The 15,973-nt window shown below is 34.1% G+C and overlaps 3 protein-coding genes across 4 annotated transcripts; 1 reads left to right on the forward strand and 2 right to left on the reverse strand.

The window, feature by feature from the left end:
- Positions 1–887: 887 nt before the first annotated feature.
- On the reverse strand, positions 888–6,097 carry LOC111302261 (vesicle-associated protein 2-1-like). Of its 2 annotated transcripts, XM_089765369.1 has the most exons (7): positions 4,383–6,097; positions 3,807–3,877; positions 3,613–3,694; positions 3,329–3,444; positions 3,111–3,242; positions 2,358–2,510; positions 922–1,654 (listed from the first exon to the last, which is right to left on the reverse strand). In XM_089765369.1, the coding sequence occupies exons 1-7, from the start codon at positions 4,447–4,449 to the stop codon at positions 1,571–1,573; spliced, it is 705 nt and encodes a 234-aa protein (XP_089621495.1). In that variant the 5' UTR covers positions 4,450–6,097; the 3' UTR covers positions 922–1,570. The 2 variants fall into 2 exon arrangements, with proteins under 2 accessions (XP_022753928.2, XP_089621495.1); XM_022898193.2 differs by lacking the exon at positions 4,383–6,097 and having other exon boundaries at positions 888–1,654; positions 3,807–4,196.
- A 1,997-nt stretch (positions 6,098–8,094) lies between these two features.
- LOC111305224 (GTP-binding protein YPTM2-like) lies at positions 8,095–10,543 on the forward strand. Its single transcript, XM_022902553.2, has 8 exons — positions 8,095–8,314; positions 8,858–8,930; positions 9,053–9,100; positions 9,187–9,234; positions 9,550–9,621; positions 9,714–9,869; positions 9,962–10,065; positions 10,220–10,543. Exons 1-8 carry the CDS (start codon positions 8,301–8,303, stop codon positions 10,314–10,316), a joined length of 612 nt encoding a protein of 203 aa, XP_022758288.1. The 5' UTR covers positions 8,095–8,300; the 3' UTR covers positions 10,317–10,543.
- Positions 10,544–11,887: 1,344 nt separating this feature from the next.
- Positions 11,888–15,681, reverse strand: LOC111305228 (RGG repeats nuclear RNA binding protein A-like). The gene is made up of 7 exons (XM_022902565.2): positions 15,331–15,681; positions 14,420–14,717; positions 14,267–14,332; positions 14,000–14,132; positions 13,298–13,453; positions 13,158–13,211; positions 11,888–12,425 (listed from the first exon to the last, which is right to left on the reverse strand). Exons 1-7 carry the CDS (start codon positions 15,503–15,505, stop codon positions 12,249–12,251), a joined length of 1,059 nt encoding a protein of 352 aa, XP_022758300.1. The 5' UTR covers positions 15,506–15,681; the 3' UTR covers positions 11,888–12,248.
- Positions 15,682–15,973: the final 292 nt, after the last annotated feature.

Below are 15,973 nucleotides of genomic sequence, written 5' to 3' on the forward strand. Positions count from 1 at the left end.
TAAGAACATACATTCCTTTGGGACACGGGTTAATCCTTGTGTCCAGTAGCAAGAAATGTCCGACCACGTCCAGCCCTCCTTCCATGACTCCAACAAGCCCAACCACTCCAAGCCCATTAATAACCCCAATGGCTCCTAGCCCTTCATCAACTCCAGTGGCCCCAAGTCCATCAATGAGCTCACCACCTTCACCATCTATAGCTTCTCCCCCTGGACCTGCGGTAGCAGGCGGACCAGGATCCTCTGTGGAGGCGCCAGCTACGCCTCCCGTTATGTCTTCACCAAGTTTTGCCGCTTCTACACGCGAATACAGCATACTCTTGTTAGCATTGCTTGGAGGAGAGGCAGTACTCTTTGTTTAAGACAGTCTAGATATTTTTAGTCTTTTTTTTTTTACTTTATGTAGATTAACCTATTTATTTGTATATTCTTTTTTCCTGTTCCATTTTCTCTATCTTCTGGTTGATTCTTGGAGCTGCATTTGTGATCTGTGAGTGGTCTGTTTTTGGAGATTTACGTTGAATGTTACAGCTCTTTCGTAACAATCTGACTTTAGCCGAATAAAGAGAGACTTTATGATTCTTGCTCCTTGAGGACTAAGGAGAGAGTCTATATAACAATCCATCTTAATTTCTGCTAAACAAAATGGAGAAAGAGAGGTTTAAAAAAGTGAAAAAGGCTAATTAATTTTATGGCTATTTTTCACTGGAATTCAATCAAGTTACTTATTTTTATCATTTAAGAACATTAGACAAGTAGATTTTTACTATATATGCCGTTGCTCTGATAATAACATACACAAAAATGAGACAGTTTAGACTTGGAGGATGAGATTTGGACTTGGCTCATGCACACACACACAAAAGTACATAAATGTACTTTCCTGTATATGCATTTAAAGCCCATTTATCTTCACTCTTTGCAAAAAGTTAGATGAGTATGGGTTGGTTGAGGGGTAGATAGAAAAGACAAATAGGTGCCATTGGTGGTGGTGAGTGGGTGATGCCGATGACTATTGGGAGGAAGAAAAGGTTAGGTTCTAGCAGTTAAGTTAGACTTGTATGGAGTAGAAGATGGAGTAATTAAGTTTTGGTAAGGGGAATAGAATTGCCTTTGGGATCTTGGATTGTGGGAGAAATTGGTTAAGAGTACTACAGGAGAATGGGCTTGTTTTTCAATGGTGCAAAAGTCTAATGGGAGAGAGTCTTAATGGATGTCTGATAGTTTGTGGTTCCATGGTGGCCCTAAAACTCAAAGACAAATCGAAATTGAGTATGAAAGTGACGTGCACATGGGGTTCGTGCCCTGTTACCCCACCATATCTCCAACCATAGGAATTTTCGAAAAGATAATACGAGATTAATGATAAAAGCATTGGGTACCTGTTAAAGGAGTTAACAGTAATAGGTAAGAAGCAGCATGCACTAAAAACATCTTCTTTTCTTCATGAAGAGTGAAGAAATGACAACTTGACCTAGTCTTGACCTAGTCTAGTTATTATAGCTACGTACTCAGACTCGGTCAGGCTTCTTTCACTGACCCTACTTATTTTCCAGAACCATCATCCCTCTCAGTCTACGTTTTCACTTAATAAGAATGTGAAGAAACAGCCGCATCCATTCCTCCGATATCTTCTTCGCCTCTTCAGACAATCCTGTTTGAGGAAAACAAGACTGTTTTCATATATATGGTCATGGCCGATGTGAGTTGCAAGACAACATTGTACCTCAGGAAAAGCATAACAAGTATACATACATACATACAAACAAACATATATACATATATACATATATATATATATATATAATCATGGGGTAAATCTGCCCTACTTTCTGTGGATAACAGCAATCTGTTTGCTCAGTTTGGACAATTTATGTGGATAATAATAGTTTACTGGTTCAGATTGGGAAATTACTTATCCAGTTCTATTTCTTATTGATCTCAGGATATAAACGTCAGAATAGATAAGAAAAACCAGTCAATGTCATTATTAATTATGAATTTATGATAACTATGACATATAAATTTTAATGAACAAACATAATCCATTCTATTTATAATCACAGCACTAAAATATTTTTGGGTTTGAAGTTCAATCATCTAGCACTTCAAGATAGATAATCTCTGATGAATAACCTAATATGGTACCTTGACATTGCTTTTTTATTAACTGCCAATCTAAAATTTTGCCAAAGGGTGAAATTCTAAATCGGCAAAGCCGGGTTTTTTTTTCTCCTCCTTTATTTTTTTTACGGTATATGTGTATGTGTATGCATGTCTGTCTTTGAGTTTATTGGAGCAGTTGTCAACTTGTGATGAAAACGAAGATCAAGATATGATCTGAAGCGAAAGCATACCAGTTCCTGTTGCAGCTGCAGTGTTTTCCGAACTGCTGCATCTCTTTCATCCTTCAGAGGTTGCACAGCCTGATTCATGAATACCAGTTCTTGTTGGAGCCACATTGTTTGCTGAACTGCTGCATCTCTTTCATCCTTCAGGGAGTGCACAGCCTGATTCATGAATACAGAAAGGAAATGTAAAAAAAAAAAGACATAGAAATCGGATTCCAGGTTAGCATTTTCAAGTTAGCTTCACCAGAAAATGTATATAGAAGGCAAATTGGCTAGCTTATACCAATGAAGTACTGCAAAGATAACATGATGATTTGCATTAGCTAACCTTTTTTTTTTAAAAAAAAAAACAAAGGTCCTTAATCCCATAATAAGCAGTTCATAGGCAAGACAAGGCTACAAGGAACTGAAATCATGTGCCCATATAAATCAGAAAAGAACATTTGAATCATTTGCTCACATAAATCAGACAAGATCAATGGCATAAATCAATGAGAATGTGCAGCTTGTGAAAGAAATGCATCTGACATAGTTTTGAATTTTGACATGCCTACTTCATTCAAACTGCAAATTGCAAATTCCAGATAGTTGATCAAAAGGTTTAATGCATGCATATTTTTCCCTTTTGTCACAAGGCAGATGAGTGATATTGTTATACAAGAAACCTAGAGTAACATCATACAGCATCAGAAAATAAGGTATCAATTGAACCTTTACTCAAAACCAGCAAAGAAAAGGTAGATCACCAACTAAACTCACAGAGTTTGAATCAGGGCTTTGTTCTGTGGAGCTCTTTAATCCTTCATCTTCTGAATTCCCTATAGTGGAAGGAGAGATAAAGAAAACATTAAGCTTGCACTCCTCTATCTCCTTAGCCCTTTCCTTGTGGAACTGGATGAAAAGACAAAAGATCATATTCCAAAAATCAAATTTGTTTAGTCAAATGAAGACATTATTCTCCATGTCAGTATTCTTACAGTATTTGCTGGTAGGTTATCCATGTTAGTACTTGAAGACACTATAGTACTCTGTATCATAAATTTGTCTTTGCATTTCATATCTGGAGGATATTCCCGTTGGGCTTGGAGAGTGACTGATATTCAAGCAGGTAAATGAAATCAGTATCATACATATGGGAATCTCAGTGAACTAGCAGAGAAAAGTAATGGAGGAAAGTGCCACCCTTAAGAGGTGCCATCATTAATTTCTTCTTTTACGAGAAATGAAAAGATGTTTGGAAAGATCAGATTAAAAGTAATACCTCTGATGACACAGGAATTCCATGGCCGCACAACACCAATGATTGGTCGCACAAAGTACCTCTTAGGGGCAGTTGTTTTAACCTATCATGATAGCAAGTTGGGAACATGAAAATCAAACAATCATTGGAAAATCCCAGATTGAGAATACGCATAACAAATTTATATCCATTTGCAACAGTAACAGAAACATCACCTTAAACGCCACATGGTGCTCCGTGTTGTTCACCACTTCAAGATCACAAAAAATTTCCTTTTCGAGCTCAACTGAAAACATGAATAGCAAGGCCCTAAAGTCAACCAAACTTAATACTTGTTTAACAAAAATTGTCAATTTCTTGTTTAGAAAAAAAGAAAGCCCATTATTTACACAAGTTCTGGTTGGAAGGGATGATGAATTGCTCTGTGCTAGCATCCTAAAAACACCAGCAATGACTGCCAATTCCAGATCAAGGGACCACAATGAAGTCAAGAATTCTAAAAGAATGCAATAAATAAACATCCCAATCACTATAGTCTTCACAAATCTAATTCCATTAACTTGTCAGAAAATAATCATCTCAATGCATCCCTCCTAATCACCTATTTAAATTCAACACAACACCAATCCTTTGCATAATATTTTGCCCTTTCCAAGTTCATGACATAACCATAGAATTGAATCACATTAACTTTCACCTACATCCAGTTGGACTCTACATATATATTAGATTAGCTTCATGCATGTTCACATGCATGGATGCAAGTTAAACATACAAAATGTGAAACTTACAAGTAAACTTGAGGTCATTGGGATGAATAGAGATCAATGGATTATCGTCACCAGCAGCCATGGCCATTGCATTCACCTCTATAGATCAATCTTTACTCCCTTAAAAAAAGATTTAAATCAAAACCAATATTTGACAAAGTTTAGTCGGGTGGGATTCACTTATTGGCAGAACTGACTTTTTATCTTCATGTGAAGATATGTTTTTTTTTTCCTTTTTTATAGGAAAAATAAAACGACTTCAACAAAAAATAAAAAATAAAAATTCAATTTAAAAAAAAAAGTAAAAGAAAAGAATTTATAAGCCAAAGAGGAGAACTAAATTTTGACTTGCATCTTTGGTATCCAATCTTTTCTTCATCAATCTTCATATCAATCCTTCGCTTTAGTCTTTCTTCTTTGGTTTAAAGCAAAAAAAAAAAAAAAATGAAAACAAACTTTCATCAAAGTAAATCTTCCTCCAAAAAAGAGAATCGTTTTTCAAAGTCAAGAACAACTGCAGATAACCCAATTTCAAAACCCAACACAGTGGAAATTTGATTCACATAACCCAATAAACTCAGTTTCGTTAATGATCAGTTACTATGGAAATTATAACAAGGACTTGAACATCAAGGGAAAAAAAAGATTAAATTCCTTTGCATCTTAGTTTGGTAGCTCTTTCATCTGTTTGGCATAATCATGTGTGTTGTTTTATAATCAGCCCGATGAGTTAGCTTTGTGGTATTTGATTGACTTTGGTTTCCTCTTTCGAAGGTTAACAGCACTTCTTCACTATTATGTTGGAACGCCTAGCCAGAACTCAAAATCCTGTTGGAAAGGTTATCAAATAAGAGCTTTGGTATAGCACTTTGAATGGTCTTTAGCTTACTTCTCATGCTTCGTCGGTCTGTTTTTCCTTTGTTTCCTTCGGCAATTGAAGCCATTCTGAATATGGAGGTTCAATTTTACTTGGGTACCGTTGGTATCTTTCAGGTCTTCCATGAGCATCTGATGAAGCTTCTGGTTCTCCTAAAGTAGAGGTGTATTGTCCAGAAACAACTCCTCCCACAACCAAGTGAATTCAGGGAAGAAGAGCACACAGCATATTCTAGAAACCAAAAATATGCAGCACACTACATTATTACTTCAAAGGAAAGAAGACCATTACATGCATCAAGCAGGTTCTTCACCTTAAATGTGTTGCACCTCTACTCATTCACCATATTTGCGACAGGAGCACTGTATCACAACAAGGTTCAAGATATGCAATCTATTCCAATTTCAAAGAAAATGCTCTGAAGTCTTATTACCATGAATGGTGTAAAGGTTGAACTGGACAAGGAGTAGGTTTCTCGGATGAAATCTTGTTGGGAAATAATCAAAGTTCATATCTTAATGGTAAACAAATGCATGAACAGCATGATTGAATAAAAAGATGTTTCTCAAAATTGCACTCATGTCATGTTACCCTTCAATCCAAGATAACTTAAAGCATTCAACCCAAATGTAAAAACCATTTTATGTATCGTAAAAGATGACAATCATAATCATCCAAAAGAAAATAGCTCTCTTCTGCCTTGTGAGCCCATTAAATTATCATCTAGTATATATGTAATATAAATCATCTACATTCTACAAAATTTAAAGTGGTTTTTCAGAAGCAAATGAATATCTCCTTATTTATTCGGACAAGTGACTGAGTGAGTTACACCCATTCTTCGATAATCTCACAGGTTATGTACACCAGTTGTTTTGTGGGGAATTGAAGTCCTCCAGCTCCAATTTTGAAGCAAGAAATTCCTCGCACCAAAGAGGCGAAGACTCTTGATTTTGCAAGCAATCTTCAAACCTTTGATTCTGCAATTAATTTGATAATCTTATTTTTTAAAATAATATATCAAACATAACATTAAAGTCTAAATTTTGATTTTTCCTACTTTAAATTTTCCTTAATTCTGACTTTTAAGTATCCACCTAATGTATGCAACCGAAAATTAGTAAGGAAAAAAACTCTAACGCTATGTTTGGAAAGATGAATTTGGATTTTATTTGTTATAAAAATTGTGAAAATGAAAATCATATTTAGATATGTGCTTTATCACACAATTTATACTATATTTGAAATCCAAATCCTTTCTCTTAAATGAAAATTTCAAAACACAACCTAAAAGAACTTACTAACCAATAAAACGATTTCAAGCACAAAGTTGAACCACTCTTATTCTTTGCTTGATCAATAAAACATATAAATATGACTAATTATCAATCACTGCCTTTCAATATTCTAACATGCTCTATGAACTATTTGTGGGTCCCTTCATTGCTCAACCAAAATGAATGCAAGTTATCCATTTCACTGAATAAAAACAATCAAACAGGCTTTAATTTACCAACTTAATACCCCCACATACAAGTTGTTAAAAAGCCAAATAAAAAATGGTCAAATACCCAGATTTTAGACGATCATAAATCGTACAATGAACTAACTTTCAGAACCAATCAAACAATATAAATATATATATATATATGAAAAAAATAAGGGATGATATTGGAAACCTGGGCTGGAAAAGAACCAAAGAATGATAGCACAAAGAACGAAAGAATGATAGCACAAAGAACGAGAAGGAGAGGGATGATGTGGATCGAGTTCTCGGCAGATCTAAGACGGGACCTTTCTTTCTTTGCGGCGTGTGAGAGGGGATTGCATGTGGGCAGTTGTTGCAGGTTCAGGGGAACAGTCTGTGAGCTTTGTTGATTCGAACTCTGTGATTGGGATGGTGATGATGAGTTGATGAAGAGTTCGTTTGAGACTCTAGAACTGCTTGATGATCGATGCATCTTTGGATTCTTTTGTGTTATGATTCAGAGAAAGAGATAGAGATTCCAAAGAAATGAGATCTTCGGTGTTCCTTCCCCACGAAATGGGACGGTTTTTGCTGGAAATGCCAGTGTCGCCAAATGACAAAACTAATTAATAATTATCAGGAAAAATACTACTATACAAATTTAGGAGTTAGAAAAAAAATCGAAAAAATTAATCTAAAATTATAATATTTAATTTGATTTGGATAAGTGTTTTTTTATTTAATTTTAATTAAATATATATTAAATTTAGATTAAATTTAAATAAAAAATAAAAAAATTGAATTGAATTGAATAATATATTTTTATTAATTTTTTTTATATATTTTAATTTTTTATAAAATAAAATTAATAATTTTATATTAAAATTTATTTAAATATATTAAAATTTTATATTAAAATAATATTTAAAAATAAAAAAAAATTACAAATAAAAAGAAACGAATCATAAAATTTAATTCAGTTCAAATTATATAAAAATTTAATTTAAATTTAAATCAAAATTTAAAATTTTATTATATTACATAATATTTTAAAAAATTAAATTAAATCTGATTGGATGCAAACCGTGATCTCCTTTATATTAAACTATGTCATCTTACGACATTTACAAAATTTATAATTTGATGCAAAATTTTTCATTATATAATCATTCCTCGTGAAGGGAATACTTGCCAATAATTTGCATTGGTTGAAATATTTTCCAAGAAAATGATTGGTTAAAAAATAAAAAAAAAAAGCAGAAAATGCCCTACTTTGTAATTTTACAGTACACAACTGTACAGCACGTGGCATTCTGTAGTTTCCCATTGCTACGTCACCCCTCCAATTTCCCCCAAAAATAAATAACAAATAAAATTACATCAATTTTGGCTCTTTATTTATAACAAACACAGCAACTCGTACCCTCTGCTTCTTCGATTTCTCCTTCCATCTCACGGTAACAAAAGAAAACTCTCCTTTCTCTCCGGCGACGATATCAACCACCGGAATTTCTCTCCGCAAGCTCCAATTTTTCGTTTACTCCGTCATCTGCTCCAATTTCCGTGATTCAGCTTATTCTAACTCGTCGTCATCATGAATCCCGAATAGTAAGCTCCGATTTTTTTTTAAATCTAAAAAAAAAAACCTTTAATTTTTTAGTTTCTTTTAGTTGAATTTATGTTCAATCAATCGTTTTTAATTTATTCACGATGGATCTGCTTATATTATTTATTTTCCCTAAAATTTCTTTGTTTCTTTCGTTATATTAATTTTTTTATTGGCTTTGTGAATCAGATCCGATTGGTTTTTTTTTTTTTGTCAGATCTGTTTATTGATTTTATAGCATTATAAGTTAGATAAGAAATGATAATTATGTTTAAAATTTGTAATTTTTAGGTTAGTGATTTATTAAATTAACGGTTTATGAAGAAATTTAAGAAATTTCCAAGAAAATTAATGGTTAAGGGTTGAAATAATCAATTGAGTATTGATTTTTTGTTGATATTTCTAAAGTCAATATCTTCAAAACATAAGTTGAAATCGTGAAATCGTGATTGGTTTATGAGCTTACATTGGATGTTTGGTTATATGTTGAAAATTTGATTTTTTTTATATATATTCTGAATTTTGTTTGTATGTGTTAATGGCAGTGATTACCTGTTTAAGCTTTTGCTTATTGGAGATTCTGGTGTTGGAAAATCATGTCTACTTTTGAGGTTTGCTGTGAGTTCTTGGTCACTCTTTGATTTTCATGATTTTGGATCTTAGCTTCGTGATTTGTTCTCCTTTTAGTTAACATAGGATAATGCTTCGAAACTCATTTTTGTTTAATTTTTGGGAACTAGGATGATTCATATCTGGAGAGTTACATCAGTACCATTGGTGTTGACTTTGTAAGTATTGTCTCGGTACTTTTATAGCATTGGTTTGTTTATTTAGGGACTGGTAAATTAATTTTGAATCGTATTCTTTTATGCAGAAAATCCGCACCGTGGAACAGGAAGGAAAAACCATCAAACTCCAAATTGTAAGTCTTTGAATTGGCTTGTTATTATTTCTTTTGTTGATTGAGGTTCCAATGTCCAAAGTTACCTTTTGGAATGCATACTGCTATTCTGGTACACCCATAGTTTGGTCCTGCTTGAATGGGTTGTTTTCATTCTCACATTTCTAGTCAATTCTAATTTATGAATTTATTTATCTAGAAGTTAAATCCTTTTTTCTCTCCATTCTTTGAATTTTTTAATATGATTTATACAGTTAAAAAAAAAAAAGCATGACTGTATCTTTTGTTTTGATCATTGTTGATTGCTGATTGCCTTTCCATTCTTGTCTCTGCCAGTGGGACACCGCTGGCCAAGAACGATTTAGGACAATCACTAGCAGCTACTACCGTGGGGCTCACGGTATCATAGTAAGTGCCATATTTTGCATTTTTTCTGTGTTGTTCCTCCCTTAATTTCTATATACAGGAAATTAAACTCATGCTGCTTACATTCTTGGCAGGTTGTATATGATGTGACAGACCAAGAGAGTTTCAACAATGTTAAGCAATGGCTTAATGAAATTGACCGCTATGCCAGTGAAAATGTAAACAAGCTTTTAGTTGGGAACAAGTGTGACCTAACAGCTAACAAAGTTGTGTCCTACGAGACAGCTAAGGTAAACTGATTACACGTGTTGCAAATTTATGTAGCTTTAGGTATTGAAAAATTTAGGAATTTCATCGCTCGTGACTTATTTTCTTTATACAGGCTTTTGCTGATGAAATTGGGATTCCTTTCATGGAAACAAGTGCTAAGAGTGCTACTAATGTTGAAGAGGCTTTCATGGCTATGGCTGCTTCAATCAAGAATAGGTACCGTACTCTACCTAATGTTTTTCCTCATTTTATGGTGAAGTGACACATTCAAACGCAAACACATATACATGGTAGATGGATTTATTTCTTCTCTACTGGCCCTCATTTATGTGAGTTTATTGTTTCTTTATCTGTTTATGGTTGTTTGCAGGATGGCAAGCCAACCAGCCATGAACAATGCAAGACCTCCAACGGTGCAGATTCGAGGACAGCCTGTGAACCAGAAGTCTGGTTGCTGCTCTTCTTAAAAATGAAAATAGTTTTAGTGGGCCCATGATGTCCTTTTGTGTTATTTGTTGCATGTAAAACTAGTTCTATCTAACGCTTTTGATATGAATATGGTTCAACATGATTTGCTATTCTCGTCTTTTGCTCGATCTGTTAAATTTCTATTCTTTTAATTGTATTTGATTTTAAGAATACATTTGTACAAAATAGGAATACTGGTGAAAATCAGAGTTTTTATTATTAGTTACATATTGCCCTTATCTGCCAACTCCGATTCCACACATTCAACATGCCCATAAATCATTGCACTCAACGTTAGCACTACTCGTCTCCGGCATTGCAAAAAACAACTACCTTGCATCCCCATTGCGCCCTTTTGAGTGAAACCAGAAATCATTGTATTACAAGAAGCGGTATCCTTAAAGGGCATTGAATTAAAGAATGACCAAGCTGTTTCTATATCCGAATATAGCAAGTGATAATCTTATAGGACGAAATGATTTCATTGTAATAATATTGATCCGAAGGAGGAGCTTTGTCAAGAGAAGGGGCGGTGAGTATTTGCTTGTTTAAGTTATTGGTGGGAACCAACCAAGTGGGTTATTTGCTGTAAATGGGAAGGGAAATTGGAGGATTGGCATTTTGGTTTTGGATTGTGGAAGTGGAGAAAGGGGTGATAGGGTGTTTGATTGGAAGAAAAATTTTGAGTAACGGCAAGGGCATCTGGATTCTTTTGCTTCTCAGACAATGATACATTTGACATGCTTGCAATGAAAAAGAAGTCCAACGTTATTTTCAATCGTTGGGCATTGACTTTTGAGTTCTAAAAATCTTCTTTTTTAGATTATGCTTTAAATATATCAGCCATAAAAGGTTATGGCTGCTTAATATCTTTTCTTCCGAACAGATTGTTAGATTTAGTATCGTAAAGCTGCAGTAATCAGCGATACTTACAGGCTTGAAGAATGAAAATCCCAGATTGACGTCGTTCCTGTAAACGACAGACTATCACTCACAACTATTTTAAATTTAATTTGAATAAAATTCATATTCAATTCAAATAAAATTCAAATTCAACTCAATTATTATCAAATCAAACTCAAATAACTCAATTATTTATAAAATTGTACTCAACACATTTTTATATCCAATTCAAGTAACTCACAAATTTAATTATATTTTTATACTTTAATTAATAAAATACTTCAAATTCAAATATAAATAATTTAATTTTTATCAAATATAAAAATCAAATTTATATTTATATATTAATCGAATTTAATTAAATAAACTCAAATAATTCTTTTTTTTTTTTCAATTTATATCAAACTTAAAAATTAAAATTTTATCAAATTCAAATTAAATTTCAAATATCAAATTTTAAATCGATCTCAAACTTATTATTGTATTCACTTAAACTTATTATTGTATTCACTTAAACTAGATCAATTTTATCTCTATTCATTTTACCTCTATTCATCACCTCAAGGAGGCCTGGCAAAACACCACCCTATTCACCACCACAGGGCGGCCTAGTAAAAAACCACCCTGAAGCCTCCAATTTTCATTAAGCATCAAACAGTCAAATAAATAGAGATTAAAAAGATAAAATAACTTGAATGCCATGTCTCAGACAGGCCATCTTTAACCCTACACCGAACCAAAACTGATGACACTACTCTCAGTCGGAATAACAATTACCCATGTCTGTGTTCTAATTTTAACCCAAAAAAGAAAAGAAAAATGAGGTAAGCATGCATGTCAGGCAAAGACCATAAGTCTGAAGACCCATGGGCAAATTATCTAAAATTTACACTCAAAAACAGTAAACGGTTTCTGATAAAGGAAATTCATGATTCCTCTCGGAAACGTTTTTGACTCCTGACTATTGAATAGATCACAATGAATTCCAAGCAGGGGAAAACCATCGTGTAGATTTGCTGTGGTGGATCTCACTTGCCACCCAAAGAGGGGAAGTGCCCAGGATCTTCAATTGAGGGGGCTGACACATTGCTAGCTACGTTGCCTCCATATCCACCCCTGGGACCACGGCCACGGCCTCGACCACGCCCAGGCCCATAGTACCTCTCCCCTTCAGTTGGCTTCAGGAACTCATTGATGCTGACAGACTACCAAAACAGCATTCAATCATTCATCCAGAATTTTAATAAGGGAAGCAAACAATGTGACAGCTACAACATCAGGCACCAGTAACAGTGATAAAGATACTACCCATATTCATCAAGTAATGAAAAAGATGGTAAATTCACATAATTATGCAATTAAATGGCAACAAGAAAAATTTACAAAGAGGTGATGAATATGTGACGACAAACAAAAGCTTTATGTTTGGAACTTAAAAACTTTCTGCTTATAGAGACAAGGCATTTTTTGGAGTTGCCAACCCTTAAAATAACAAACTTACTGCAGTTAATTTGTATGGAAGAGAAAATTAGCTTGAAGACAACATCACTCAAATGATTTAGCAGATTCATTTGCATCGTTGCTAGTCAGCCATTAGGCTGTCAGAAGAAGGGGGGACTAGACATGGTAAGAGAACAATACTCCATATGCAAAGGAACCCGAGATTTTATTTAGAAAGGGAAGAAGCATATTCCAATAATTAGGCAACAAACTCCAGGGATGCATTCATAATTTGTTAAACAAAACAAATCACTAAATGAATAAAAAAGCAAGGAAATCTTGGTTCCAACGCAAAGCATATGCATACAGAACAACCAAACAAGGAAGTTAGAAAATGTGAGATTGCATCCAAGAAAAAGATAAATGCCAAATGCAAGACCACATCCATCCAAAAGAAGCAGTTAATCAACAATAACATGTGAGAAAAATATGCAAACCTTTTTGACTTTTTCCTCTTTATCAGCATCTTTGCGCTTGTCCTTTTCAGAACCCTGACAATCAAAAGCTAAGTCAATATACCAGCAAATTAAATAGATGAAACCACATTTAACAAAAGAAGAAAGTAAAGAAATCTTACCAGTTTGATAAAGATGTCATCATTGCTCTTCTTATTTGAAAGTTGTTGCATGGACTCAAACTCTTTGACATCAACTTTCCTTTCTTCAGTCTTGAGGGCAAGCAAAGCTTTCCTCTTCTCCTCAAGAATCCTCTCATATTCTTCCAAAGTCATCTCCTAATATAGATGGAAGAAGAAGTACACATAAAAAATTAGAACATTAACATCAAGCAAGACTTATTGCCAGCCAAAATCCAACCTAAGTTGATTATTTGATCATCCTAAAGTTGATTCCATCAATCAAAGAGGAAGCATGGCCAATTCCACCATTCTTAATTATTGAAGATGAAATTTACCCAATATTTCAGAAACAACATAAATTCATCTAACAATTATAACCTAGTTAAAGAGTTTTTAATTAGTATAAATAGGAGCCAGAACAGCCTGGGTTATAATTTCAGTCAACTACTGATGCTATGCACTTTAAAACTATTAAAACTATTAATGAATGTAAAGTTACTCAACACGTTACCCAATATAGAAAAGAAGAAATTTTAATAGACTACCATTAAAGTCCAAGGAAGTTATCAAAACACATTCTGTTTACTCCCTTATCACTAATTAAAGAAGGCGTAACAAAATTAGGAAATCACTAAAAATAATTTTGTTATCTGCTACCCACAACTCTAGGAAACAAAGAACCTAAATGTATCAAAGAATTACCTTATTTTCAGGCTCCTTCTCCTCAGCTCCATTTGCAGCATTCTCCTTGTTGGCATCCACAGCATCTTCTTCTCCAGGCTGCTTCTCAGTGCCCACATTCTTTTCATTCTCAGGGACATTTTCTTCAGTCTCCCTTATTTTGGCCAAATAGCAGATATATAAACAGATGAGCTTGCATCACACAAAAAAATATATATGTATAAAACATATCACATAAGGAAATGTGTTGAGCATGCTGCTCAAGAGATTGGCGAAATAGATACTCACGGAGCAACTTCATCAGTAGGACTACCCCAATTACCACGTCCAGCACCATCACGCTTGAACTCATTCCTGGTTATGGATAAAGATAGATAAATGATGTGATATATGGTTAAAGATAACAGAAAATGGAAATTTCAAATAAAGTAAAATACTAACCCACGTCCAGTCCCACTACGGCGATCATACTGCCTGCGAAGGCGTTCCCCTTCTCCAGATTCTCCATCATTAAAACCACCATGGCGACCACGACGGAAAGAACCTCGAGGCCCACCATAGCCATGCCTTTCAGCCTGCTTCCCTCCTTCTCCCTCTTCAGAGGGTCTGTACCCTCTTGAAAATCCATTGGAGCTATCACTAACATTGGAATCACGATTGTAACCGCTGCCACCACGTCCACGACCGCGTCCAATACCATGGCCTCCTCCACGTCCAGGCTCATTCTTTGCCTCTCTCACTACATTACAAGGCAACCATGAAAAAAAAATGCAATATAACTGATTAAGCACACCACAATTCAGTAATTAAAAGTGATTGTCAATAAACCAACAAAAAATATAAACAAAATCTAAGGCAAAGTTCAGCCAGCGTAATACAGTGACCATATCATCCATATTAACCATATAAGTGAAGTTCAAAATAAAGTTTAAACTTCATAAGAGGCATGGATGAAATTGATAAAAAATAAAGTTACACTAATTTCTTACGAGTAATACCATGAAATAAAAAAAATACACAAAACCGACTTATTCATATAAAAACACGAAACAAATTGTTATAATGAGAGACAAAAATTATTAAATTTCACAAATTTCTTTTCTTTTACTTCATTTCCAACAACATAATAAGATTCATAAATTTCACAAATTTCTTTTATTTTACTTCATTTCTAATCCAATAAACAACCAAACATCAAACCAACAACCAATCCCAACAAAGATACTCCACCAAACTACCGAAACAATACATGAAATCAAAAACCAACAAATCTTATTTCTTTTTGGACGTTATCTTCAAAATAAAACAGAAAATCAAAACCGATTAAAAAAACAAGAAGAAACAAAAGTTACCAGCTAGAGCAGGAGGCGGTGGCTTGGTGGGAAGCTTAGCCGGCTGAGCCTGAGCTGGGGCCGAAGCAGGAGCTTTCTTAGGCTTTTCAAGCTTCTGCTTCTCAGCAGCAGCAATAAGCAAACTTGGGTCTTCAGTATCATCATCCAAGAGATCGAAAGGGTTCTTGGTTGCCATTTCTTAACACAAAGAATAAATGATATTCAAAACTTTGGCTTGTCTGTTTTAACTTAAAAAACAGAAACCAAGAGACGCCTAGAGTATGGTTAAAGCCATGGAAGTGAATACAAGTGAAAAAGTAAAAGATCTATGTTTGGTGTTTGAGACGTCAGAAAACCCTAGAACATACGGCAGAGAGATAAGAGTAAGCCTAAAGGTTATCTTAAAAACCCTATTGGTTTTGTTAATATGCGGGCTAGTTCATTTTAAAACTTGCGCATTTTGTTTGTTTTCTTCTTCTTTATTTTTTTATCAACTTTAAGGTTTATGGGCATTTACTTTGATTTGGATTAATCGAACATTAAATTACCTGAAAAAAAAAAAAAAAAAAAAAAACCCAAAATGAAGATCCATAAAATGAAGGATTTGGGCAAACCGAAATGATTTTGTCTGCAACATTAATCCATCAAAACAAGCATTTGGGTT

The sequence above is a fragment of the Durio zibethinus genome, chromosome 9 (genome assembly GCF_047325235.1).
Source record: "Durio zibethinus cultivar Kanyao isolate XHJ-2024 chromosome 9, ASM4732523v1, whole genome shotgun sequence".
NCBI classification, from domain to species: Eukaryota; Viridiplantae; Streptophyta; class Magnoliopsida; order Malvales; family Malvaceae; genus Durio; species Durio zibethinus.

Bases quoted from the DNA above. Each gene is read 5' to 3' on its own strand.
- LOC111305228 (XM_022902565.2), bottom strand. From the start codon at position 15,505: ATGGCAACCAAGAACCCTTTCGATCTCTTGGATGATGATACTGAAGAC. The intron at 14,718-15,330 runs GTAACTTTTGTT...CTTGTAATGTAG, and splicing joins ACCGCCTCCTGCTCTAGCTG to TGAGAGAGGCAAAGAATGAG. The intron at 12,426-13,157 runs GTTTGCATATTT...CTGTTTTGGTAG, and splicing joins AAGAGGAAAAAGTCAAAAAG to TCTGTCAGCATCAATGAGTT.
- LOC111302261 (XM_022898193.2), bottom strand. From the start codon at position 4,112: ATGTTTATTTATTGCATTCTTTTAGAATTCTTGACTTCATTGTGGTCC. The intron at 3,243-3,328 runs GTAAGAATACTG...CTTTTCATCCAG, and splicing joins ATAACCTACCAGCAAATACT to TTCCACAAGGAAAGGGCTAA. The intron at 2,511-3,110 runs GTGAGTTTAGTT...TTCATGAATCAG, and splicing joins AAAGCCCTGATTCAAACTCT to GCTGTGCACTCCCTGAAGGA.
- LOC111305224 (XM_022902553.2), top strand. The intron at 9,622-9,713 runs GTAAGTGCCATA...CATTCTTGGCAG, and splicing joins GTGGGGCTCACGGTATCATA to GTTGTATATGATGTGACAGA. The intron at 9,870-9,961 runs GTAAACTGATTA...TTCTTTATACAG, and splicing joins TGTCCTACGAGACAGCTAAG to GCTTTTGCTGATGAAATTGG.